This window comes from Numida meleagris, chromosome 1 (genome assembly GCF_002078875.1).
Source record: "Numida meleagris isolate 19003 breed g44 Domestic line chromosome 1, NumMel1.0, whole genome shotgun sequence".
In the NCBI taxonomy this organism is placed as follows: domain Eukaryota; kingdom Metazoa; phylum Chordata; class Aves; order Galliformes; family Numididae; genus Numida; species Numida meleagris.
Genome location: NC_034409.1, coordinates 35,536,971 through 35,561,749, shown reverse-complemented (window position 1 = coordinate 35,561,749; position 24,779 = coordinate 35,536,971). Strand labels below are relative to the sequence as shown.

The 24,779-nt window shown below is 39.1% G+C and overlaps 1 protein-coding gene across 3 annotated transcripts; it reads left to right on the top strand.

Annotated features, from left to right (window-relative positions):
- On the top strand, positions 104–24,703 carry MDM1 (Mdm1 nuclear protein). 3 transcript variants are annotated; one of them, XM_021385120.1, is made up of 15 exons: positions 104–218; positions 724–829; positions 3,700–4,058; positions 4,489–4,623; positions 6,728–6,868; positions 9,086–9,219; positions 11,322–11,421; positions 15,702–15,740; positions 16,110–16,285; positions 17,117–17,395; positions 19,066–19,214; positions 19,334–19,464; positions 19,890–20,148; positions 21,273–21,341; positions 23,422–24,703. In XM_021385120.1, the coding sequence occupies exons 1-15, from the start codon at positions 201–203 to the stop codon at positions 23,529–23,531; spliced, it is 2,205 nt and encodes a 734-aa protein (XP_021240795.1). In that variant the 5' UTR covers positions 104–200; the 3' UTR covers positions 23,532–24,703. The 3 variants fall into 3 exon arrangements, with proteins under 3 accessions (XP_021240795.1, XP_021240794.1, XP_021240797.1); XM_021385119.1 differs by having other exon boundaries at positions 6,728–6,880; XM_021385122.1 differs by lacking the exon at positions 15,702–15,740 and having other exon boundaries at positions 6,728–6,880.

Below are 24,779 nucleotides of genomic sequence, written 5' to 3'. Positions count from 1 at the left end.
AGACGAATAACGACCTCCGCCGAGGGGGCTGCTAGCTCGGGCTGCTAGGAACGCGGCGAACATGGCCCCCGCGGCAGCGCCGTGAGGTAGGCGGCGGGGCCCGCCCCGCTGCGCAGCGCCGCGCAGACTCGCTCGGGTCGGCGGCTTTGCTAGGGGAACGGCGGTGCTGAGGGACGCGGACCTGTGCCCTGCGCGCCGCCATGCCCGTGCGCTTCAGGGTGAGGCCCCGGGGCCCGGCGGGGAGTGCGGGTTGGCCGGGCCGGGCCGAGTCGGGCCGGGCCGGGCCGGGCCGGGCCGGGCCGGGCCGGGCCGGGCCGGAGGGGCAGTGGGCGGGCGGAAGCGGTGGGCTCGGCCCGGCCCGGCCCGGCGGGGAGTGCGGCCGCAGCCGATCACGGGTGCCACCGGCTTTGTGGGGATGGGGGACCCTTGTGCTGAGGAGCTCGTACAAGCAGATAGAGCTCAGTCGTGCGCGTGGAAGAGGTCTTTTAAAGCTCGGTTTAAAGATTTTGTGTGCTATTTTTTTTTTTCCCGTTATCTGGAGAGTAATGCATTGGTTTATGCTCTTGGATGGGGTTTGGTTTGGAGGATGAAGAGCACTTTCCGAGCTTAAATGAATCCTGCAGTGGCCTTCTGTGTTTCCCCTTGGCGATGAGTTAATTACCCGTAGGTGCAGAGGAGCAGGACAGCCATCAGTCACTTGACAGGCATCTCTCTTTGCTTCAGGGCTTGAGCGAATATAAGAGAAACTTCAGGTGGAAAACCCCCGAGTTGTGTAGCCCATCCCAAGAGCAGAAGTCTCCGTGGGCAGGCCTTCGGTCGGATCAGTTGGGTAAGCACCTCCAAACTGCCCCCTCAGTATTACCTGGAGTCCTGTGTCCAGTTCTAAACTTCTCAGTTCAAGAAAGATGGGAAACTTCTTGAGAGAGTCCAGCGAAGGGTCACAAAGATGATTTGGGGCCTGGAGCATCCATCTCCCTTATGAGGAAAAGGGTGAGAGACCTGGGGCTGTTCAGCATGGAGAGGAGAAGGTTGAGGGGGGAACTTATCAGCCCTTATAAATATCTGAAGGGTGGGAATCGAGTGGACGGGGCCGGGCTTTTTTCAGCAGTGCCCAACAACAGGACAAGGGGCAATGGGCACAAACTGGAGTGCAGGAATTTCCATCTGACCATGAGAAAAAACTTTTTTACTTTGAAGGTGACAGAGCACTGGAACAGGTTGCCCAGAAGGGCTGTGGAGTCTCCGTCTTTGGAGTGCCTGGACACCTTCCTGTGTAACCTGGTCTAGGGAACCTGCTCTAACAGGGAGTTGGACTAGATGATCTCCAGAGGTCATGTCCAGCCCTATGATTCTGTGATTGCAAACCCCAGCTCTGGAAAGGGCAATCAGCTGCAAAGGATCAAGAGAAGTTCCCCATGATCGAGTGTGCAAGCACAGTTTGGACACTTAACTGAATTGAAAGTATATTCTTAATTACCTTAATGGGGAGTATGTTTTTTGAATGTCGCATTCCTTTTGGCTACACTGAAACTTTAGTGTTAGTGCTACTTATATAAAACCTGAAAAAAACATGGTTTCTGACATGTAGCATCAATTAAATCCAAAAGGTGAAGCACAAATGCAGCATTAGCCCATACAGGGTATGTAGAAGGAGGCACTGGGTTACCTGTGGTGCGCAAAAATAGGAAGTAAAATTTTGTATTAAAGAAGAGGCTAACTTGGGTCAAAGTTTAATATAAATTGAAACTGTTAGGAAGACTCCTAGGGCAGCTAAGTGGGAGAATCAAAAAAAGATCGGCATTGAAGGACAAAGCTTGTGATGCTGCAGTCCAGGATTCAGCCGTATACAGAGATGTTATTACGGCAGGAAAATGAGGGATTGGAATGTAGGAAAAAAATGAAATTGCACCTGGGTTGAAAGACCCATAGAGAGTGGAGGGATAGGAGTGATCTTTAGAGTGATAACAACTGCAGTACTTGAAAAGGAGCAGCAACATAACAAAATTAACAAAGCCATGCAATTCCGTGCAATGTGCCATGCAGTCTATGTAATTAGAGTCCAATGTATTCATTCTAAATTATGACCTAGTAATGAGGAATTGGCTGCTGGGTGTACAGTTTGTTTTTGACTGAGGTCCTAGACATTTCAGTAACTAATCAAACTTTGCCAAAAATTGTACTTTATGTATATAAAACTACTTTTTACAGTTGCTGCATAATACGTATTTCTTTAGCCTTGCTTTCCTTAACACACGGTTGTATGTATGGGTACCTGTATTTAAGAGAGTGATTTCCACAAATCCTGAAACGCGAGAACATGCAAAGACATCAACCTCTTTTGAAAACTGCAAGTTGTGAATCATCTCCAGTTGTGTGGGATGGTGAAGCTTTATGCAGTAAAGTCATGAGTTAGCAGTACAGCAGTTTCTCCTCCTTGCATTGTAGCTGTGATTTTGTGTGTGCTTGGTGTAGTTTTCCTACATTTTTAGGTTCATTTTTACTCCCACCTTTTTTTCTGGCCACTTAACAGTGTGCATCTTTGAATGTCTCTCTTGACACCTTATAGGACTTTACCATCTGTGCAGATTGCTGTTGTTAATTCACTTACTGTTTTTTGTTGAAATACATAGTTGACAGAGAGTCAGCTGACAAGAATGACTTGGAACACTACCAGAAAAATAGGTGCAGATGCTCTGAGTATTTGTCCTGCAACTTTTCAGTATTTATCTGCTGGAATTATTTCCAAGTACCTGTATGTAGTTGGAAGTTGGACGGAATTGGGTAGAATGTCCTGCTGGACATTTGTATCCTGTTGGACATTCTGTATACTTTTCACTGCAGACTATTGTCTCTTTTTACACTGATTTTTTTTTCATCAAACAGGAGTTTCACTCCCTTCAAGAAACAGCTTCTTTTAACCAGTTATAATCCTTCAATTATTTGTCTATAGTTGTTCCACGCTTCATAGGTGGACTGTCATTTCCTGCTTTAAATGAGTTCAGCCATTCAATCCTTGTCTTAAAATGGCAGGGTATTTTTATTTTCATCTACATGTGTGAAAATCAGCAACTCTTTAAAATAACTTGATACCTTGTCTTTCTATGTGATCTGTTTAGAATCTTGGAAATTACTCTGTGCAATAAAAAGTTACTAGTGATCTGAGGTAAAAGTTTTAAGTCAACCCTGCAAGATATTAAAAAATGGAAATCAATTCAAGTGTCTCTTCTTTAATGGTCTGCAGTTGTATTAAGGGTCTGTCATGTTCCCTGCACAGTGAGTGAGAACCTGCCTTGCAGGTACATAGTGCTGGTGTGGGTGGAAGTGCTTGTGAGGTACTTTATCACTGCAGACTGGTTATTTTGTATCGGCTTTTACCACCTCTTCTGTTTTTCTGTTTTCAGAATTTACTTGGAGAAGATTGTTCTGTGGCCATATTTTATTTATAGGCTTTTCTCCAGTTTGGTCCTGGAGCACCGTGTCACTGTCCCTACTTAGTGGAAAGGAAAAGCACTCACAAATGTGAAAGAAGCCATCATTTCACAGTTGTGCCCGTAATTCATAAGCTCTCATTGCTTAAAGAAAATAGTTTTTCTCTAATAATCTATTGTATGATAAACTTCCAGTTTCTTCTTGTAATAGAATGATATATTCAGGGTAATGTTTTATGTTACGCTTAGTATGTTTTTTTTTTTTTTTCAGGAATCACAAGAGAACCAAACTTCATTTCGAAGAGAAGGGTACCTTACCATAACCCACAGATTTCAAAGTCCTTTGAATGGACAGGAGATTGTGATTCTGATGACCCAGGTGAAACGGAAGGTCTTAGGACTGAAGAGTCACATGCAGACCACAGTAATGATGTGAATCAGGAAAGAACTGAAACACCGGAAGGACCGAGGCTCCCCCCAAAAGTTCAATCCCATTCTTCAGATTCCGGAGTTGAAACTGCTCTTGCCCTTGTAGAAAATAGTATGAAGAAATCGCCACCTGTAGCTCCACCTATTCAAAAAGAAGCATTTGTATCTCAAAAAAAAGAAGCAGAAAAAATGAACAACGGGGTAAGGGAAGACTTTTTTTAATTGACTGATAGAAAAATTACTCATCTGATATTTACAGTAATTTAATACACTTACACCAGCCTCTGTTATTTAATTCTCCTTAGTTCTATATTTTGATAATCTTCTACTGTAGCTTCTCTGTTGGGAGAGCAGTACTTTTGAGACCAGATTTTGGTTCCATGTAGGTCAGTAGGGCTTCTTCCCTTCGCATCCCATCTGGACTGATTTCAGTTAAACAAGGATTTAGCCAATGATTTATAGACTTTTTGGGGGTGTTGGCTAAAATGAGAAAGTGTACTTTGCATTAATGTAATTCATATAACAAAAAAAAAATGGTTTGAAGATGTGCATTGAAAAGATTTCTGACTTGTAAAACATTGTAGGAAAGGGAGCAACTGGTGTAAAATTTTCTGCTTTTTAATGTTGTCAGCTTCACAGAGGCCTTCAGAGGAAAGGAGGCATGAATATTCCACGTTTAAGTACTTTCCCTAGAAATTCTGAATATCAAAGTCAGTTTATTTGGAAGAGTCCTCATGAAAAGTCACCAATACTTGCAGCTGAAGAGGTAACTCAAAAAAGTTTCAAAAAGTAGATGAATAATTTCTGTTACGAATAAGGAAAGTTGCTTACTTTTCCTTCCCCCCCCCTCCCCTTTTCCCTTCCTTTTCCTTCTTTCATAAACTGGCGTGCTGTTATATATATTTTTTTCACCTCCCTTACCATATACAGGAGTGCAGTATGGTTAGATATGTTTCCCCATGATTCTTCGTCGTAGCCAGGTCTAATTATTTGATCATCTCTTCCTGGTTGTATTCAGCTCTTCCAAAGAAGACAATTTTCTTCAGTTTGCATGAATTTACTTTAGGTCCTCTAAGTATTACTCTTTATTTCTGTAATTTTTATGTTTAGTATATAGCTAATCAGCATAGGAATGTTCAGGTGTTCTGTGTAATAATAACACGTCTTGACTCTAAAATTATGCAGATTCTCATGATCTTTTATGGGTTACCACAGTTTCTTACTCTCAATCTCTGTCTCTGTGCACATATTCTCCTAGGCCCCAAAAGGCATCTCTGCAGTTACTCAGCTATAGTTTTTCTTTCAGGAGAACTGCTTATATTTATAAGTGGAATCTCTTGATTTTGAAAGACTCTTGTGGCGTTTCAATGCATCTCATCAGTTTTTGGACTTTGTAGGATTGGAAATACTGCTGTTTCTAATCAGGCCATTAAAGAATAATTCTGACTGCAAGACTGCTCTGTGTTTTCAATTTATTGTTACTGAGGTCAGGACAGAGGAGACCCAGTCTGACTTCTGGCCCTCTTACAGTATCGGCTCTCCTGCAGAATTTGGATTTTTAGACTTTGCTGTGAAAGAATTTCTATTCCATCTTCTGTTTCCTCACAAGAAACATATGCATTAATAGGATTACTACAGATAGTGCTATCTCTGTTTTTTATCTACAGGTTGCAGATTTGCTTAGTAGCAGCTTTCAGAGGCAATAAATGATAACTAGGAATAATCCCTCCAAAACCTGTTCTCGTCTTTTTTCTTGTTGCAGAGCCAAGCAGGTGGACATACTTTGAGATACCTGTTTGCCAGCAGTCCCTTATGCAAGGAAAGCTCACTGATAAGCATGACAATAGTGTAGAAGAGTTAGGACCGTTTGAGGAATAGTCTGGTCCCAGAGTGTCAGTTTGATGTGTGTGAATGTTGTGCTATTTCAGAGGAAAGAATGTAGAAACTAAAATAGCAAACTTCTTTCCACACAGGTTATAGAGAATAGGAAACCCTAAGAATAAGTCTGTAGGTGCTATAAATGCTTAGATAAGTAGAATTTAGAGAAAATCTAGATATTCGTAACTGCAACTTCTGAGCTTAAGATTAGAACGTCATGATTAAAAATTAAAATATTAACATTCTGTTTTTCTTCTGATTGCTGTTAAGATGATGGAGAGCGCACCTTGATATTGAATAACGACAAGAACTATCTCTAGAAGAAATTTCTGTGAAAATGACCAAGTTATCCAAGTTAGGTTATAAGTCTGACCTAAACTCACATAGCAAAGCTGAGGAAAATGTATGCCACGTGTGACATATGGCATCGTCTTTTAACCCTTAGCACCCCATGAGGAAACCACACCAGACCTCATATTAGGCAAACTCTGTACCTTGGCTTACAACAAATTCAGTAGCAATTGGAAAACAGTGCTTAGATCAAATTACCAAGCCCTAAGCATCCAGTTGTAAATCAGAGAACAGTTGTTACTCAGGATAGAGCATGTACTGAGGACTCCTAGGGAGTTCTCTGGCATGTATTTAAAAAAGAAAAGATCCTTCGTAAAGGTCTGAAGCTGAACGGCAGCATTCCCCACTGCTTTCCCAAATGAAAATAACCTCTGTTAGTGGAGTTCAGTAAGAGCAGTGTTTGAGTACAGGTTTAACCTAACCTGATTCAATCGCCTGTAATGTATTTTTTTGAAAATAAGTTCCTCTTCAGTTTGTCCTAGAAGCTAATTAGTCTGCACGTGTTGTATTTTTAAGCATGGCTGCCTTTCTGTTGGTTTGTAAGTATATTGGCGTGATTTGGTTAACTGATTTTGAAAACTTAGCCTAAGTTAAAGCAAATCACAATACTGTTATTGCTATTTTTTCCCTCTCTCCTAAAGGCTCTTTACAATATGACTAAACCTGTCCCTCCGTTGAAATCTCCTGCAATTACTTCTGAAACTGAAAACGTAAGAAATTCCAAAGGTTCTCCTGCTGCGAAGGGTCCGCAAGAGAAATGTGCAGAAGAGAAAGAATTTCTTGTTTGTGAGCAAGTAAATATTTCCTTAAAAGAAAGGCATATTTATTCTTTAATAGTTTTGATTGTTCTTTTCAGTAATGTGGGAGTGGGTTTTAAAACATTTTCTAAAGTTACACTTTATAGCTGTTATTAATAACACTGGACTCAGTCAATAGTGGTTTTGCTCTAAAGGACTGGAAGTAACGCTGCTACAGCTCTCGTTGCGGTAGCAGTTTCTCTAGTGCATTTGTTCTGTTTACTAAGTGGTTTTTTTTTCCTGAACTGCCACCTTAATTTGATTATGAGTTTTCAAATGGGTTGCTTTTTTTTTTTTTTTTTTTTTTTATTTTTTTTTTTAACTGAAACTTTCTGAAATCTAGTTCTCCAGTTTATTTTCTCATTGCTGCCGGTGTAGTCTCTTGGTTTGCAGCAGGGCTGGGTGGGTGAAGGTCTGGAACTTTTTGGGTAAGTCAGATAGTGTGTGGATTAAAAACAAAGAAATAATAACGTATAAACACAGTTGGAACTGATTTCTAGACATCATTTTTTTGGATGTCAGGGGGAAGTTCTTTTCAGAGAGACTTGTGAGGTGCTGGAACAGGCTGCCCAGAGAGGCTGTGGATGCTCTGTCCCTGGAGGTGTTCAAGACCGGGGTGGATGGGCCCCTGGGCAGCCTGGTCTAGTACCAGATCTGGAGGTTGGTGGCCGTACTCAAGCCATTCTATGATTGTATAATCCTAAGTTGAAAGGCAAGTGCAGGGCTGTAATTGGACATTATGTATCCTATGTAGTTTCTGTTGCCCAGAGAAAAATATCATTTGAAATTTCTTTTGCAAAAGTCATTTGGCTGCTTGAGGCCTTGCATTTCCTCGTCTTGCTGTCTGCTTGGAGAAACATTGGTGGAATTTTGGGAAATGTGGTTGTAGTTGTTTTATCAAGTACCTTTAATAAATTACTTCAGGTGCAAACCTTCTGGAAATAGGAGAGAGCAATTTAGATTGCATGACAGCTAACCTATTTTGCTAGGTAGGAGGATGAATGTCTGTTGTAGCGAGCTGCCAAGTATAGCACTGTATAAATTTCTGCAGGTTAGCTACCATCCTTCAGGTAGAAGGGCTGCATGTGAGTCTCTTCAGTACACGTCTCTGTTTCTCGATAAAAGAGAAACAGTCATTGTAGAACAAGATGTTCACTAGGACTGTCACTAAGCAAAACATGTGCTTAACACGGAGTGCCTTGGCTCAGTTTATGTTATTGGTACTCTTGAGGTTTGTAGAGATGATTGTCAGCTTGGAGGCTTTATCATTTTGAACCTAGACTTCTCCAGTGCTTTAAATCTCATTTGAGAGTGGCAGGCATTATGTGTTCTTTTGCCTCTCGTAGCAGATGTAAAGACAGCCTGAAAGGCAGGAGGATTTCAGGATGTGTTTCTTTGCTTCTAGTGTTGGAAATTCAGGTTATGTTTTCCCTAGAGAACCAATAAAGTGAAAGCGTCAGAGAAAGAAGAGAGGGCATGCGGAGGTGATGTTTGGCAAAAGTGCTCAAAACGCTTTTGGTTTATACCCACATATTTTCTTTGATGAATATCTTGGGGGAAAAAAATGGAGATTTTGTGATGCTTTGTTTTCTTTTCTTTTTTTTTCCATTCTGGTTTTTTTTTTTTTTTTTTTTTTGAATTTGAAAAATTTCTGTGAAGATCTCCTGTAGAATCAGAAATAATGCTTGAGATTTCCAAGGGCATAACATAAGCAGGAAAAAAAAAAGTCTGTGATGTGAAAGCTGAACAAATCAGTCTGACCCTTTCAAAACCAGAATGGCAGCAAATGAAAAGTTCTCATTTTTGTTTATTATAAAATAGTTTCTATTGCTTCACTTAAGACTGAGAGCATCATTGATTTATTTATTTAAATTATAAATTCCAGGGGTACACATTAACTCCAGTTAGAATGCACAGGTATGCTAATCTTTTATTTCTGTTTCATGTTAAATTCGTTTTGTGAAGTGTACAAAATACATCATCTAGCTAAGAGATTGTTGCACTCGGAATTGTAACTTTGGCATTCTGGTGATTTATTTTGTATTAACAAAGGAATGTGATATGCTAGCTTCTATTAAATATGTAATACAGTTAACATTTTAAAATAAAATAGACTGTTTGTGTAAGTTTGGTGTCAAAGGGAATAGGAGGGTTTTCAGTTTGTTAGCTAATATCCTATCTTTAAAATTATCTTTGCCTCAGACTAAGAGGAAAGAACTGTTCCAAAAGCCAGCAGAAGATGCATCAAAACAAGGGAAATCAGAGCAGAAACATCCCAAACGAAAAAATAAGCAGCATATCAGTCAAAAGCCCCTTTCTTTACATACAAATCGTGGGTATGTATAAAATGAGAAAACCTGCCTCATGAATAGGTGTGCAGCAGCCTGTTTAGAGTGGTGGATGATGACCTTTAACTGTGCGGTCCTGTTGTCACAAGAGCAAACGTGGTGTCTGTCCCCTGCAGTGCTGGGACTGAGCTTCCTGTGGTACATCTAAACGTGGTGTGAATTTGCATCATTTTCTCCAGGCAGTGGAAGTGGAAGCTTTCAAAAGCGCTGCTTCAGTTAAACCTCCTGATACAATAATAATATTATTGTAAATAAAAAAATTTAACATGAATGAAATTAAATTGCTGCAGTGCTGCTACAACACTTTCAGTGAGTGCTTTGGAAGTTGTAGTCACCTTGCAAACATCTGTCTTGTGCTTGCTCCACACACTTGAAAACTGTTTTGATTGTACCCGATGTCTTCTTTTTCTATTCTGTACCACCACCTGTCCCATAGAGTAGTGCAAGTAAACACATGAAGTGAAAGGCAATGAAGAAATTTGTCTAGTACCAGGTAATATGTCAAGCACTGAAAGCAAACAGCATTGTATGTTGCTGAGAGGTATCTACGCATCTTTTTCTTCTGCCACATGCCCTCACTGTAAAAACTGAAATCCTATTCCCATTTTCCACACATCTGAGATGTATCAGGGAGATAAAAGCCCAGAATGGATGCAAGTTTAAAAATGAATAAATCAGTTCTGTCACTGCTGCGTTCATGCTTCATTATGTCCCAGTGATTACTTTCATTCATGTAATTTTCTGGCAGTGTCAAGGCATTAGATTGGAGGTGAGACATGAAACTTAACCATGTCGTGGGAGATAATGACAAAATGATCACCCAAAACACTGTGAGATGACATCACTTTGTGAAAAGGCATGTGGATATAATGTAGTTGAAACCTCAAACTCTTCGCATTTTGTAGTTCCTTGAAGTTTTAGATCAGTTAGTTGACTTTTTAGTGTAAAATTCTGTGAGAAGTTCTTGAGAATTTGCTACCCATTTAAAGGCAGATTTCTGCCTCTTACGCCTTCAGTGTGGTAGAACAAAACAAAAGTTTCCAAAACAGTGACTGGGGAAACAACTGAAGAAAATATGCAGGTTCTAAATATGTAGGCAAGACGTGCACTTTGTATGCAACCTGCATTACATGACCTGCCTGCGATGCAGAACAGCTGGGACTAAGGCACAGCAGTGATGTGTTTCTGAGCTAATCAATTAGCTTTGCAAATAAAACAAGAAATTCTGCAAGTTTCAAAAAAAGGACATATGGAAAGAAGTTCTGAATATATATTTTTTCCCCTGGTACTTTTATTTTCACAAGGTGCGTTTTGCTCTATGATGATCTATGATCTAATTCTGAAGGACCGAAAAAGGTTTTTATTCACTTGATATTGAGTATATGAAAATAAAGTTAGCAATGTTTAAAGCAAGATTAGAAACAAAAAAACATGAGATTTGATCTAATCAATCAACAGTTCAGTGCTTAAAAGACTGGTAGTATTGCTTTAGGTTGATGCTTGTTTTTCTCTGTGTGCGTGGCAGAAGGGAAAATGACTGTCTTTAAGAACACTGAATGCTTCTGAAAATCCAAAACAGGAGGATATAGATGAATTATATTGAACATTGTTCTGGTAGTCAGATGGATCTGCCTCAAAAGCACACCCCACCCATATGCAGAGCGTATTGCCTTTACAACAGCATTCACAGAAGGAAATATCCTGGCTGCCTTAGTGCCAAACCAGGCATTTTACTTAAATGCACCTTCATCTATGATTGAAACCAAGATATTTCATTTTGTATCAAAGTAATTGAGCCTTGTGTGTGTACGGTGTTCTGCTGATTTGCTGAGAGGGCAAAAGCTTCTGGCAGAAGTGCTGGGAGGAAAAACCATCAGGAATAATTACCAACTGAATGAGCTTTTCATGTTTTTCCTAGTTGTGTTGATACGAGTGAGCTGTGTTTCAGAGAGTATGTTTTCACATCTGAGCCCTGGGATTTAAGTGCAAGAATACTTTTTATTGTTGATGTAATTTAATGCTCTTCAGGAGTCTTCTGGATACCGAGGATAATTCTTTCTATTTTCTCCTCTTTATCTTTGATGTCTTAGGAAGCTGAACACTGAATATAGGTCAAAATTCTTGTCTCCAGCCCAGTATTTTTACAGAGATGGAGCTTGGTCTCGTATTAGGAGTAAAGTTCCCAATCAGGTGAGTATTCTTAAAATCGGAGGCCTGAGTATGGTTTGTATTATGCTTTTTATATGTAAAAGAATTTGAACTGTCGTTTGCCATTGTAATGCTAACAATTCAAGCTCCCGCAGGTGACTGCAAAGAAGGTTAGATTCTGACAAGACAAAATGAGAGACAGTGTGATTTAAAAAATAATGTGACATGGAAAGTACAGGAGAAACTGTTTCCGTTACAGATCAGGATCACCCAGAACAGGGCCTTTTCAGCTGATAATTGCAGTGGTGATGTGGTGATGGTGATGAGCAGAATTTTTGAAAGTGTTGAATTAGGTGGTAGCAGTTTTCAAGGGAATAAAAAGAAAAGGCCTAGGTCAATTTGACAATTAAACTCTGTTCATAGAATTAGCCTGTTAGCCTGCCAAGATGAATCTGTGCAAAGCAGTTGGCTAAATTCAGTCATATACAATATAAAATTCAGAATTTCTCTGTTTCACTGAATTTAAGTATTTTCTTGTAGTTAATTCAGCAACTACAGTTGGTATTATACCCCATGGTAATTCATTTGACAGTTCTGAAAATGCTCAGCAGCTTCAGGAGCATAGTATTTCTTAGCAGATTTATCTAGTGTAGAACAGAATAGAATCAATAGGGTTGGAAAAGACCACTAAGATCGTCTAGTCCAACCATCAACCCATCACCACCATGCCCTCTAACCATGTCCTTCAGTGCCACATCTGCATGTTTCTTGGACACCTCCAGGTACGGTGACTCCACCACCTCCCTGGGCAGCCTGTTCCAGTGCCTCACCGCTCTTTCTGAGAAGATTCTCCTAATATCCAACCTGAACCTCCCGTGGCACAACTTGAGGCCATTCCCTCTTATCCCATCACTTACCTGGGAGAAAAGGCCGACCCCCACCTCACCACAACCTCCTTTCAGGTGTTTGTAGAGAGCGATAAGGTCTCCCCTGAGCTTCCTCTTCTCCAGACTGAACAATCCCAGCTCCCTCAGCCGCTCCTCGCAAAACCTTTAGCAGTATGTAAGAAACTGGTAGAGCTAGTTCTGCAGCTGTCAGATTTCACTAAATTGACTTAAGCTTCTCTCATCTGATAGAGAGAGTCTTCCTGAGACACCATGTGCTGCTAATTATGTGGCAAATACTTGGCAAATTTGAGTTGTTTCGCGAGTAAGGACCAAAGTGACCATGGAAGGCAGAACTGGAGGGAATGACTCTAGAATGTTGGGCTTCAAGCTTTAGCAAGTAGCATTCTCTAGAAAAAGCAATAGTATGGTAGCTTTCGGTTCTGTGTTGTCTTACTAGACTTGATCAAACAAGTCGTCTTTTTTTCTTCTAAGGCAAAAATAAGTACATATGGAATATATATTGAATATTTAAGGAGAAGTAGTTGTTACATACATCGTCAGATAATCTATTACGTGAAAACAGCCATGTAAGGATGTTAGAGAACTAAAAACAAGAAATATTTTAATTTTTGATAAGTATTGATGTATGTGTTAGATGAACACTAGCCATCACTAAGGCTGTAGAGTAATGCAAGCTACTGCATGCAGCCTGACTGTAAAGCAGTGTGCAGAATGTTTCTGTAGAATATATAATTTTTCTGGCATCTTAGGCTTTTGTCTGGAGACACTGGAGCTGTTTTCATCTTCAGGTGTTACGCTTTACCAGGCAGGATCCTTTCTATATATAAATATATAACATATAATTAGAGTGCACAGGAAACAAAGAAATTCACACACTTATGGATACGAGTTTTGGATGTGTCTGACTTTTTGTTGGAGATTTTCTTGCTGACAAGAAAGGCAGAAAAGCAGGAAAACAGTCACTTCATGTAGAATTCAAAAATACATTTGGATTTTTGGGACCTTCTAAGTGCCGGAGTTGTGCTGGGTAGATGGAAGAACCAAATTTTAAGATGATAATAACAAGTGTTTTATTGATTACAAGTATATATATTGTACACATTTTTTATATATACATACCTACATTACATCTTAGTATGATTTCATATAGAAGAGGCTTTTAGAATTGGAATTACCTGAATTTTTCCTCTGTTACGCTTTGGTTCACATGTCTGTGGGCATATCAGGCTAGTTTGTCTAAGGGACAAAGAACAATATTTAGCTTGTGCAAATGTGTTACTAGGTGGAATTTTCTGTGCAGTCTTTTTTTTTTTTTTAATTGATACTGTCTTGTTAACATTTCTATATAAATCCTCCAGGTTTATCACTCTCAAAAAGAAGGTTTTTTTGGCATAGTGGAAGCAAAGAACAAGCTTAAAGCTTGGAATTTTCCAGTCATAGAGATAGGTTGGGAGAAAACCAAGATTAATTATTAAAACCTCTGTTAATACAAGAATAAAAATCCTGGTAGATCCTCTGCCATGCTCTTTTTTTTTTTTTTTTTTTTAAATTCACTTGAATGAGTTAATTACAGGATGAAATCCAGTGTGTCTGAATTAGTACAACTGAATAAAATACTTCCTTCACAGTTGAGATATAGGAAAGAATTTAGCCATTTGGGAAGTATATTACTGCAGATTATTGCAGAATGTAAAACTTGGAAAAACTGCCAAGCTAATTAGTTTTACTGTAAAAGCAACAAAAGTACTTTGATTATTCATAATACAGGCTACCCTACCAGTTTCTCAGCAGTTGTTTTGGTTTCTAAATGATTCCATACCCGCTCCCATACTAGTGCAGTGACATGACTGTTCTGCAGAGCTCCATCTTACCATTAGCTCTGATTGCTCTTCGAGACTCATCCCTCCTAAAGATGCCTACAGAACATCTCTCCGTAGTGTGATTAGATGATGAGCTCTGGCTGCTCCAGTCTGCTTTCCCAGTTGAGACCATACATAGATAACTTTGGGTCCAAAAAATAGACTGTAATTTTGAGCCCAAATGGGCAAGGATTGTAATAGAGTCCTGGTGTGACTTTAGCTGTAGTGATTACTGCTAAACTGCTACGCTATAATATATTATTAAGGGCTGCTTTTCAGCTGTAGAACGAAAAGATCTCTTTGAATTATGCTTTTGAAAAATTAATGTGGACAATTCATAATCACATTAGTACTCTCTGGGGCCAGTGTCCTGCTGAGATAATGCTGCCTGTCGAGTCACTGAAGGAGACGGTTGTCCTTTGTACTTCTTCACAATTCATTGGAGACATAGTATTCTTCCTCCCCCTGCAGTGTCCTGTTGCTCTCGATTTGTATTCCTTCTGTTGTGACTATCATAATTAATTTATCATTCTTCTATTTAAAGTGAATAATCCAGTAAATCACTTGCATCTTTAAATTCTCTTTGTAAAATGACAAGTATGTATTTTTAATGGACTATTCTTTGCAAGTTTAATAGGTCAACTATTGGGATATTAGCTGGCACGGTCTAAATGGATATCCATATTCTGTATCCAATTGCTTTTTAGTGGGATTTGTGGAATTTGGCCCACTTATTCCCCTTCCTTGCAGGAAGAACTTTGTTAAGCCTATTGTGAAATGCAAAAATAAAAAAAAGAAAATGTACTAAAGGAAGTGTCGGGATTGCTTTCCTTCTTTTTGACAAAATGCCTGGCTCCTGTGAACTATGAGGAAAAATTCATAAAGTATCAAGAACTTATTTTGAATCATTTCAAAATAAAAGTAAACTTTTGTTGCTGCTTTGTATTCTTGCTCTTTAAATTGTGTTTGAAAGATAGAAGACAGTGAGCGTTGAAACAGTTTTAACGCGCAGTATTGAACTGCTGTTAAATCAGCAGTGTAATGTCTACATAGAGGGCTTGCAATTTTTACCTTTTGAAACTAAAGCTGGCGTTTTAACAGCTTTACATCTCATTCATAGAGTTGGTGCTAGCCTAGAAGGAATGACTTTGATGTTGTGACTTACATACAATAGTACCAAGAGATCTCACGTAGTCATTAGCAACTCGCTGAGATGAGATTAGGGTAGCAAGAGACAGGTGCAGTGTTCACAGTTTATGAACTCGGTATTACACACGCATATAGGTCTGCTGACTTGAAATACAAATTAACATACAGTAAATGTATTTTTGCGTGTTAAGGCCTAGAAATGTAAATCGGTTTCCACAGGCTCAGTGAAAACTGGTGAAATGGCAGTGTTGATGTGTTTGTTTTACAGCTTTTTACTGAATCTCAGGGAGGCAGCATAGAGCTGTGTACTTAGTTTGTTACTTAGATTCTGATAAATTTACAATGGTAATACAGCGTTGAGAGAAAATGAAGAAATTTTGAAATAATTCTGTATTCCTCTCTTTAGGCATCTCAAAACCCCCTAAATTCCATGTGGTATATGGAGGTTTGTTGAATCTAAGTTCTTGTTTTAAAGTTTGGAGCACTGTGCTGTGCCTGAACACTGATGGAAAAACTAGAATCCAGTGCTAAGCTTATTCATAGCTGCTGCATAACTTTTTGTGCTCACTGAATGAGTAATCGATAATTTTGCTTTGGCTTAGTGGCTCAAATATGCTTGCTAAACACAAACTTTGTTGTTTTTGCTTTCCTTTTGTTGCACTTAACTGCAGCATGCAGTGTTTGCGCTGTGGGCGACTGTGTTATGAGTAACTTGTCTTTCTCTTTTAGCTGCCATTAGCTAATGCAAGTACTTGGTAGTGGTATGTAAGTGAACTTTAAAGAGGCATGCAGCTTATGAAACCTTGATGTGCAGGTCAGAGAACTTCGAGCAAGAGCAAAGGCTTACAGGCAACGAATAGAGGGAACACACTTCTCCCGATACCATCTCAACCAGCTCCTGTCTGATAATAACAGTCTGTGGGATGTGTCCTCAAATTCCAGTTCAGACGAAGGCATCAGCAACGACATCAGAGCACTAGATCTTGCTGGGTAAGGTAGTTATTCCCACATGCTGTCCTGCAGCTCTGAAACAGAGCAAAATGCTTTAGATTGGCTTAGCGTAGCTTTGGGATCTTGCTTGTTGGACTATATGTAAGTTTTCTGGAATATATATGGGCATTTACTGCTTCACAGATGCATCATTTGATATGTGCTCCTATTTAAAATGCAGATGGTCAAGTCTTCTAAAAGAAGAGAAATGCTACTCCTTTGTGGTTATCCACAAATGCATATTTAATGTGGCAACCTTAGTCTCATCAAGTATGGAGAAATTTATTCCTGAGTCTTACTGAAGTAATGTTCCTCTTTCCATTGGAGTGATGTGAAGTATGTTTTGCCTGCTCAGATTTTGTCAGTGTTCTTGCTGGATTAATTAACAATCTGATGGTTGAATCTTAGACACAGTTTACTTCTGAGATGTAGGTTTATAAACTGGAATGGTCCTTTTCTTTGAATGCCAAGTAGATTAATGAATGTTTTGCTAGGAAAATTCAGTAATAGTACTTTAGTGAAATATACGGACAGCTATTACCCAAATGAAGGGGGAATAAAACTCATTTGTGGTTCCATTTCAGTTTGGAAATGAAGCCCTAATTGTACAGTCCATTTTAGGAAATGCTAGTTAAGAGTTTTCATAGTCTAGTTTTAAAATAGATTGCTTAATCATCAGTTAAAGTTTCAGTACATTATCTTAATTCTACTACTTTTTAATATCTGAGCTGTATTTGTGATGAAGGACTGAACTGGATGAATGTGCTCTATATAGACACGTATGTATTATGCAAATCAGTGGTATAAAACACTGCTTTCTTTGTTACCTAGAGTTTCTGAAAAGGAGACTGCACCGAGGCCAAAAATGCTGCAGCAACCTGTCTCCAGAGAACAGTCTCACCAGCACGATGCTGAGAAGAAAGACCTGTCAGATGCGCCAACTGTTCCGGTCAAAAGACGTTTGGTTTGGGGTGAGCAAGAGGGTACTGAAGAAAAAGAGATTCAACAGTCAGCAGAAGAAGAAGAAAAAGAAAACGAGCAAGCTGCAGTTGCGACACGCAATTTAGAAAAAAACAATAAGGGTATCAATGAAGATAACAAAATTGAAGGGTAAAACTAAACATTCTTGTGGCATGTATAATTTTTTCCTCTGATGTCTGAGAAATATGTAGGCTAACTAATTTTTGTTTTAAAAGCAGACTTAGGCAAGTATAATTTGGTGTGACACTACTTTTGTTTTTAATAGAATGATAATGAATAAGAAACCTCAAGACATTCAAATCCATCATTAGGAATACTGGATTTCTAGCTTGGAAGCTTTAAGTTGTAATTTGTATAGAAGTGTGAAAAATTGTAATGAATTTTTCCAAAAGGTTTAAAATTTGCAGTATAGGTCTATCAGAAGCTACTGTTCATTGCACATTGCAATAGTATATACATTGCAAAGTATAGTGAAAATCAAAGCTCATAGTTTGCTTCAGGTTGACAGTGTAGGGGCTGAAGGATAGAATCCATTCTAATATTGTTCTTCTGTGTCTGCTTTTCTGAAGAAAACTCATGGGCAAAGATAGAGGACTTGGGAGAAAAGAATTTACTAGCATCCAGAAATCACCAGTGAGCCCAAATGGGAAAGATGTGTAGGAGAACTTAGAAAAAAAGAGGTCAATTCTGTGTGCATAGTACAGTGTGTAGTACTGTATTTGTCTGTTGAAAGATCCGTAATATATCTAGTTACTGATATCTCTGGCTTTTTACTGTGCAACTTTTGTAAACATTTTTTGGTAGAACAGTATGTTAGCTTGGTGTGTATTCAAATCTGAGTAACTTTGGCCCTCATTATCACACTACCTAAGCTTTTTGTATTCTCCATTGTGTTTCATCTTTGGTGTTGCCTCACGAGCCTAAGGTAAGGATATGTAGTTACCTGCTTCTGGGGTAATATTCTCTGTGCAAAACCCAGGCAAAGAAAGTTTGAGATGCTAGAGCCAAATAGAAATGAAATGCAGGCTTTAACATTCAAAACTGTCATCTGAAAACCTTCTTAAGTTTGTCTAATTCTAGAGATGATCTAGTTCGTAAATGTTTCTCAGACTGACCTTGGAGATCTTGAAAAATGGTGTGCCCTGAGATCTGCTCTGGATATGGCCATGCAGAGCAGCTTAACAACTGCATGCTATCTAAGCCTGTTTGAAAGCTAGAAATGAGACATTCTTTGCCAAGATGTCCTCAGAACATGTTGGATCTGGTAGGGTCAAGTTCCTCAGGCATTGTGGACATGCAGCAGCCTCCCTTTGCAACGCATGTGGAGGAGGAATACAGAAGTGGTAGTGCTAATTTATAGAACAACCTGGGGACTGCACTGGTTGTGTAAGTGTGGGATGCTTGGTTTCAGTTCCATGGCACTGACTGACAAGTCAAACCCGCATTCCAGCCTCTGAAGTGACTAGCAGTCAGGTTCAAAGTTATTCTGGGTGAGATCTATGCTGCTGTGCAGAAAAGTATTCAAAGTTTATTGGGAAACAGGGAGCCTGAATTTGTAGCTTGAGACTATTTATGTATTTTATTTAGCCAGTTACATTAAAAAAAAACAACAGAAACTGAGGCTCAGGGGCTGGAATTCAGGTTTCCCCATTGCAGACAGATGTTTTAGCTACAGGATGTTGGTGTTTTATGGCCCTAACTGCCTTGCCTTCGTCGTAGGAATGTATTAGTAACAAAAAGATTGAATGCAAGATGCCCAGCTCCTTAGCTGATCCTGTAATCATTTCTCATTTTTGCAGTGAGAATACCTGCCTGTTGAATTCTCCCACAGCTGTGTCAGATTCTTCTTCTGTATCCTCGGAGCCCGGTGGTAGGCTTCCTACTCCGAAGCTGAGAGCGCTTGGTCGAACTCAGAGAACTCATCATGATCTCACTACCCCTACTGTTGGTAATAGAGACTTTTGAATACAAAACCAAGAACTAAAGAAAAACAGACATGTATGAACTAATTTAGCAAGTTGTTGTTTTTAAGTAATAAACATTTTTTTATCTTCTCCACTGCGATAGGAGGTGCGGTTCTGGTGTCTCCTCCTAAATTCAAGTCTCCATCTTCACAGCAGAGAATGAGAAGTTTAGGAACAGATCCTTCCTCAGCTAAGCAAGGTGCAAGAGAAGCTTCGCAAAGAAGATCCTTCCGGGTGAGTGAGAAAAGGGTCTTAGCGTAATGCTTTTTAGGAATATGCTCTTAAAGTAATTTTGAATAATAACTTAGCTATTCTTTTTCTTGAGTTGTCATCTGCTATTGTAAAAATTTTCAGCATCTGTGACTAAAAGGGCTGATGTCTGAATAAAAAATACTTTTTTAAATCAAACAAAGGACTGAGACTAGATGAGCTCCATTTTGGCTATTTCTGCTAAGCGTATGGGAAAAAAAAAGTTGTAATCAGGAGCTGTTGATTTTCCTACTAAAAACATTAGCTGCATATGTGAGGGTCTGTATTGGAAGGCTGTTAGTGTATATGAACTGCTTTTTTTTTTTTTTTCTTCCTTTTGGAACTTGATGATCTTTGAGGTCCCTTCCAACTCAAGCCATTCTACGATTCCTTCCCTGTTGTGTTTTTAGCCTGAAGCAGAAGTGAAAGCTGTTTCACTCCTTACCTCTCCACCTGCTGGGCTGGGAACTGTGGATCCTCTGCCACTGAGGCAGGATCAGTGGCATCCTAATGGTGTTTCTGGTGAGAGAGTTGCTGTTAATTCAGCGTATCAAGAGCAGTCCTCTACATCTCCTGTGCTGAAGTCAACCAAAAACTGCTCTATGCCTTGTTGGAGTCCCTCTCCTCGAATTCAAGGGACTCTGAAGGATCCTGAATTCCAGCATAACGGTGCGTATTTATTAACTGGCTGTGTTAAAGAATGTCGCAAGGTGGAAGTAGCAGCCTTGCAGTATTCTGGCCAAGGGAGTGCTGAACTTGCTGTCTTACTGACTTTACAAAGAAGAGTTTATAAACAAAAAATTGTGCTATATGTTTAATCTTGCTGAGGATCCAAAGGAAAGGCGTGCTTAACTATCCACCTTAGTTTCAGATTCCACTAATATCATTTTATTCTATGGTTTGTTGTCTAATTCTGTTCTATTAATTTCAGTAAGTACCACTTACTATGTGAACTATTTGGTTTACCACAAACAGTTGTAATATGTAATCTTTAGGCTACAACTGTGTAAGTCCATCCAGCTAATGACCAACAGAGATGTATAACAAGACCTTTAGAGCATGTCATTATATAGCAGAGGTTGTGAATTTCTGAGAAATAAGCTCCTTAACTATTTCTGCAGAACATGGAAACAAAACCAAACAAAAATAATAATAATAAAAATTTTTGGATATTGAGAAAAGTCACATATAGGGTATTTTTTAATCTCCAGTGAAAATTCTTTGTTCTTTGTTTAGGAGGAACTTGTGCTGGAGCATTTCAGAGATTTTTAACTGTTAAGGGCACGTCTGATAAAGAAGAGTCCTTTACTCCTTAGTCAGAATAAAGCTTATCTGCTTACATTGCCCTCTGCTTACATTACCTTGTGGTAACGCTTTCAGTAGCTGACCACAATAGTCCCACGATTCTTGGTCCTTGTGTTATAAAGGTTAGTTAAACTAAGGTAATATTTCCATTCTAGAATGGAGCAAGTACTGTTCAGGTTAAGTGGATTGGTGAAACCCAGAGAATTTCCCGGGAAAGAGTTAGGATCAGTGCTGTGTTCTGTCTGTGCACCTGGAGTGTCATTCACGAAGTAAGTGTTGCAGCATCTGCAAAAGACAGATGAGGAGAATACAATGGAAAAATTGCCTCAAGTTTGAGTAAAGGAGTCTCATGGAGTTTTTGGCATGTTTGTTATTTGGAAGATTGAGGTAGATGAAAGTAATATTGTAACATTTCAAAATGTTCTGAAATGAAATCCTTTGCCTGTTTAGAAATTATTCTATACAGCACCTTGACTTTTTTCTCTTAGGAAATGTTGGGAATCCAAAAATGAGATCTTTCCACCTACCTCTTCAGGAAAGAAACTCCAACGATGAAGGTATTTATCATCAGAAAATATTATTGCATATCATGTATGCGTTATCTAGATTGATTGTAACTTTTGCGCTAACGTGGGAGGTCTAATACTGGTTTATTGTACTGCTAGTTATGCATAAATACCTCTTTGCTTCATAGAAAGAAAATTAAAAATATTCATCCCAGTAATGTGAAGTAAGAACATGAAGTTATGTTCCAGCATGAATAAACATTGTAAACGCAGCTGAAAATCAAACAAACCATTGCGGTTCAGTATGCTTAATATAGCTTGCTCAACTCCACACCTAAATCATTTCCTCCCCACACATTTTTTTAAATCCTTGTGTTGGTAGCAACAGAAGCAAACTTCAAAATGATCACAGCTCAGGTTGCAGCTTCAATAATTATGGGTGCAACTTAAAAGGTACCACATGTGCTTGAGACTTCACCAGCAAGTATGTAGCATAAAATGATTCCTCTGCCTTTAATTTTCACACCTATTCCTCTGCTCCATGCATTAGGGATACTTATGGCATCCTGCTACTCTGCTTGCTGTTTTGGCCTTTTTTTCCATTTACTGTAAAGTTACTCTGGGGGATTAAATGGTATGTGCGTGGGCCACCAGTGCATCTTCTTGGCCCTTTTGTGAGCAACCACAAATAAACTCTTCCAGTAGTGTGAATCAACCAAAGACTCTGTGGCTTCAATAGTCTGGGCCACTACTCATCATTTTATAGCAGGGTGTTTGGGATACAGTGGTTTGGTGCTGTGCTACTTGCAAGCACCTGCCTTTGGTTTGGTTTAGAGTATGGGCAGAGTGAGATCATATCTGACTGTAAGTTATTTATAAGTATACCCCAGAATAAACATAAGCTCTTTTTTATGCCCCTTACGTTTGTTCTCTCCTTGGTTTTAACCAAGGTTCAGGCCGATTCTCTATTTTAGTCATTGCAGTTGGCTGGAAAATGTGTGGGTTGTGCAGATGGTTCAGCCAAGCATCTTGTGTATCTACACAAAACATGCAAAATCCTATAGTACTCTGCAGCTTCCCACAAGCTTTGCTGTTCACAGTTGAAGTGCTGTAAATACCTTTTGGTTTTTTTTGCTTTTTTACTATGAGCTGAGTGATGATGTAGGAGCTTTCAGAAATGTTGCAGTGTGCCAGCTCGCAGATATTTCATATGTTGGTATTTGTTCATGTGCGTACAAACGCAGGAGTTATTCCAATGACGGGCCTGATTGCACAAGAGCAGTTAGCAGTTTTCTCATACATGGGAATATAGTTGTTATGCAGAGTGTTTAAATCTATTATGGGCTGTTTTCACAGGATTTCAAAGATTTAGCAATGCCACTGAAAAATTAATTGAAACAGTGATGAAGTACAGATCCTATTAGGGTTTAGTTCTGGAATCTTTGTTGTTTTCTGGTGACAGGGAGCTGAAAAGCAGTGCTACATTTTTTTAATCTATTGCAAGAAAATGAATGGAATTGAGGTCATTTTTTGTAGAGAGCATCTTCGCAGATCTGTAGCAACCTTTTCATAATGGTGTTATAGGAATATAACATTATGCTTTGCCACAGAAGCATGGTCCAGGCTGCTTAATTTTAGAAGTTCTGTTGGGTGTGAAATGAATCTCATATTCAAAAAGAAGACCTTTCAAATGTACATTTGTAAAGCTTGCTTATTGTTGCGTTAAACTTCCTGTTTTCTTCAGAAGACACATTGCTTTCAGCAGCTTGTTGCACACAAACTGGTTTTAGCACAAAAGGACATTTTGGCAATGTTGGTCCTGCTATTTTAGTTGTGGCATTCTAGGGTTGTCCTGTTTGCTTGAAGTGGTGAGTTGCTTTCGTGAATATGTTTTTATTAGAGCCTAGTCTGTACAGAGGTCAGTGGCAGAGGGAAGATTTTGAGGTCTCCTGACAAAGGAGGCTATAGGTAAAGATGTCTCGGAGAATTGGGCAGTGGCGTCAAAATTCCCCAGGTGAGGGTGCAGATCTCATTCTGGAGTTTGTACTTTCCAAGCCTCCCATGAATGTAACTGTGATTAAGATGCATGTTTATTTTTTCTTTATTTTTTCCCTTGTTGCTCTTCCCCCAGACGACAGGCTGTCTCAGATTTCTGCTCGCTCAGCAGCCTCTAGCTCGCTTGCATCTCAGATACTGGAACGAGCTCAGAAGAGGAAGGAGGATTTCTGGGGCAAGACATAACCTCTCCCACCCGTTTTCTAGAAATTGTTCTGTAAAATGATTTATTTTTCTAGGTTGTACATCTTTAAAAATTGTGACTGTAAGTATCATGTAGCATCCTTTCACTTGTTGCTAATACAGTTCCTCATTAGAACTTGCCGTCCCAATTTAAAATTTCAATATTTAAACCAGTGTTGAAAATGTAGATCCTTTATGTTTGAAAATTATATTACAGCAGCCGTGTGATTTTTTTTTTTTTAATGCAACATCTTGAAACTGAGACAATTATTTTTGTGTAATCTGTGTCTTAATTATCAAGGTATTCTGCTGCAGTGAGGCAGGACGACCTGAGGCAGTATTCAGGGGCAACGTTATCACTCACAAAACATCTCAGTTGCTTGATTTTTAACCAGACATCTTAAAGGCAACTGTGGTTTATTTAATTATTCTGCTTCATTAATTTGAGTACAGTGCAGTGCTGTATCAAAATCCGTTGCTTTTGCTACTTACTGCTTTTAACCTGTTACCAAAAATTCCTTATTGCTTCTTAAGGAAGCTGACGTGGAACATAGAAGAATTTGAGAAGAGGATGTTAAGCTTCAGGGTTTGTTGATTGCCCACATTTTTTTTATTTTTTTTTGGCCAGGATGACTGTTAAAGGTCAATGCATACAGTTCTGCAGCTTATCAGATGTACTGATGTTTCGTGGGCAGGATCCATATTTAGTGTTAATGTCAACTTCTCTAGACAAAGCGACCTTAACCACCTTGAACTTTTGTCTGTCCCAGCATCACTTCAACCTCAGGTACTTAGGGAATAGCCGATACATTTAAGTAAACTCAGAATAATATTTTCTTGACTTTGACATTTTAATTACCTCTCTTTCCAGTTGCCTGTTTCTAGGAAACTGGAATACTGTTATGATTGTCAGAGCAAAAAATATTTGTGATTTATTCTGATAGTCTGTTTTCTCTTTGTATGCGATGCAGACAAGTTAACATGAAATAGAAGGATGGCTAGCAGCCAGTTCTTTCAGTGGTTTGATTCTTCTTACATGGCTTCAATTTTTAATATTGTTGAATTTGAAAATTTTGTACAGTAACAATTTGAATTTTGTACAAGTTTGTATCCATTTTGATTTTCTACACAATTAATGTCCGCGTATTACTTAAAATAAAAAAGGTCAAATTGGTTTTGTTGGCTTTGTTTCTTTTAGAGTTACACCAGATAAATTGTTAGAGTCTGTTATGTTGGCACTTCTCTGTTTAG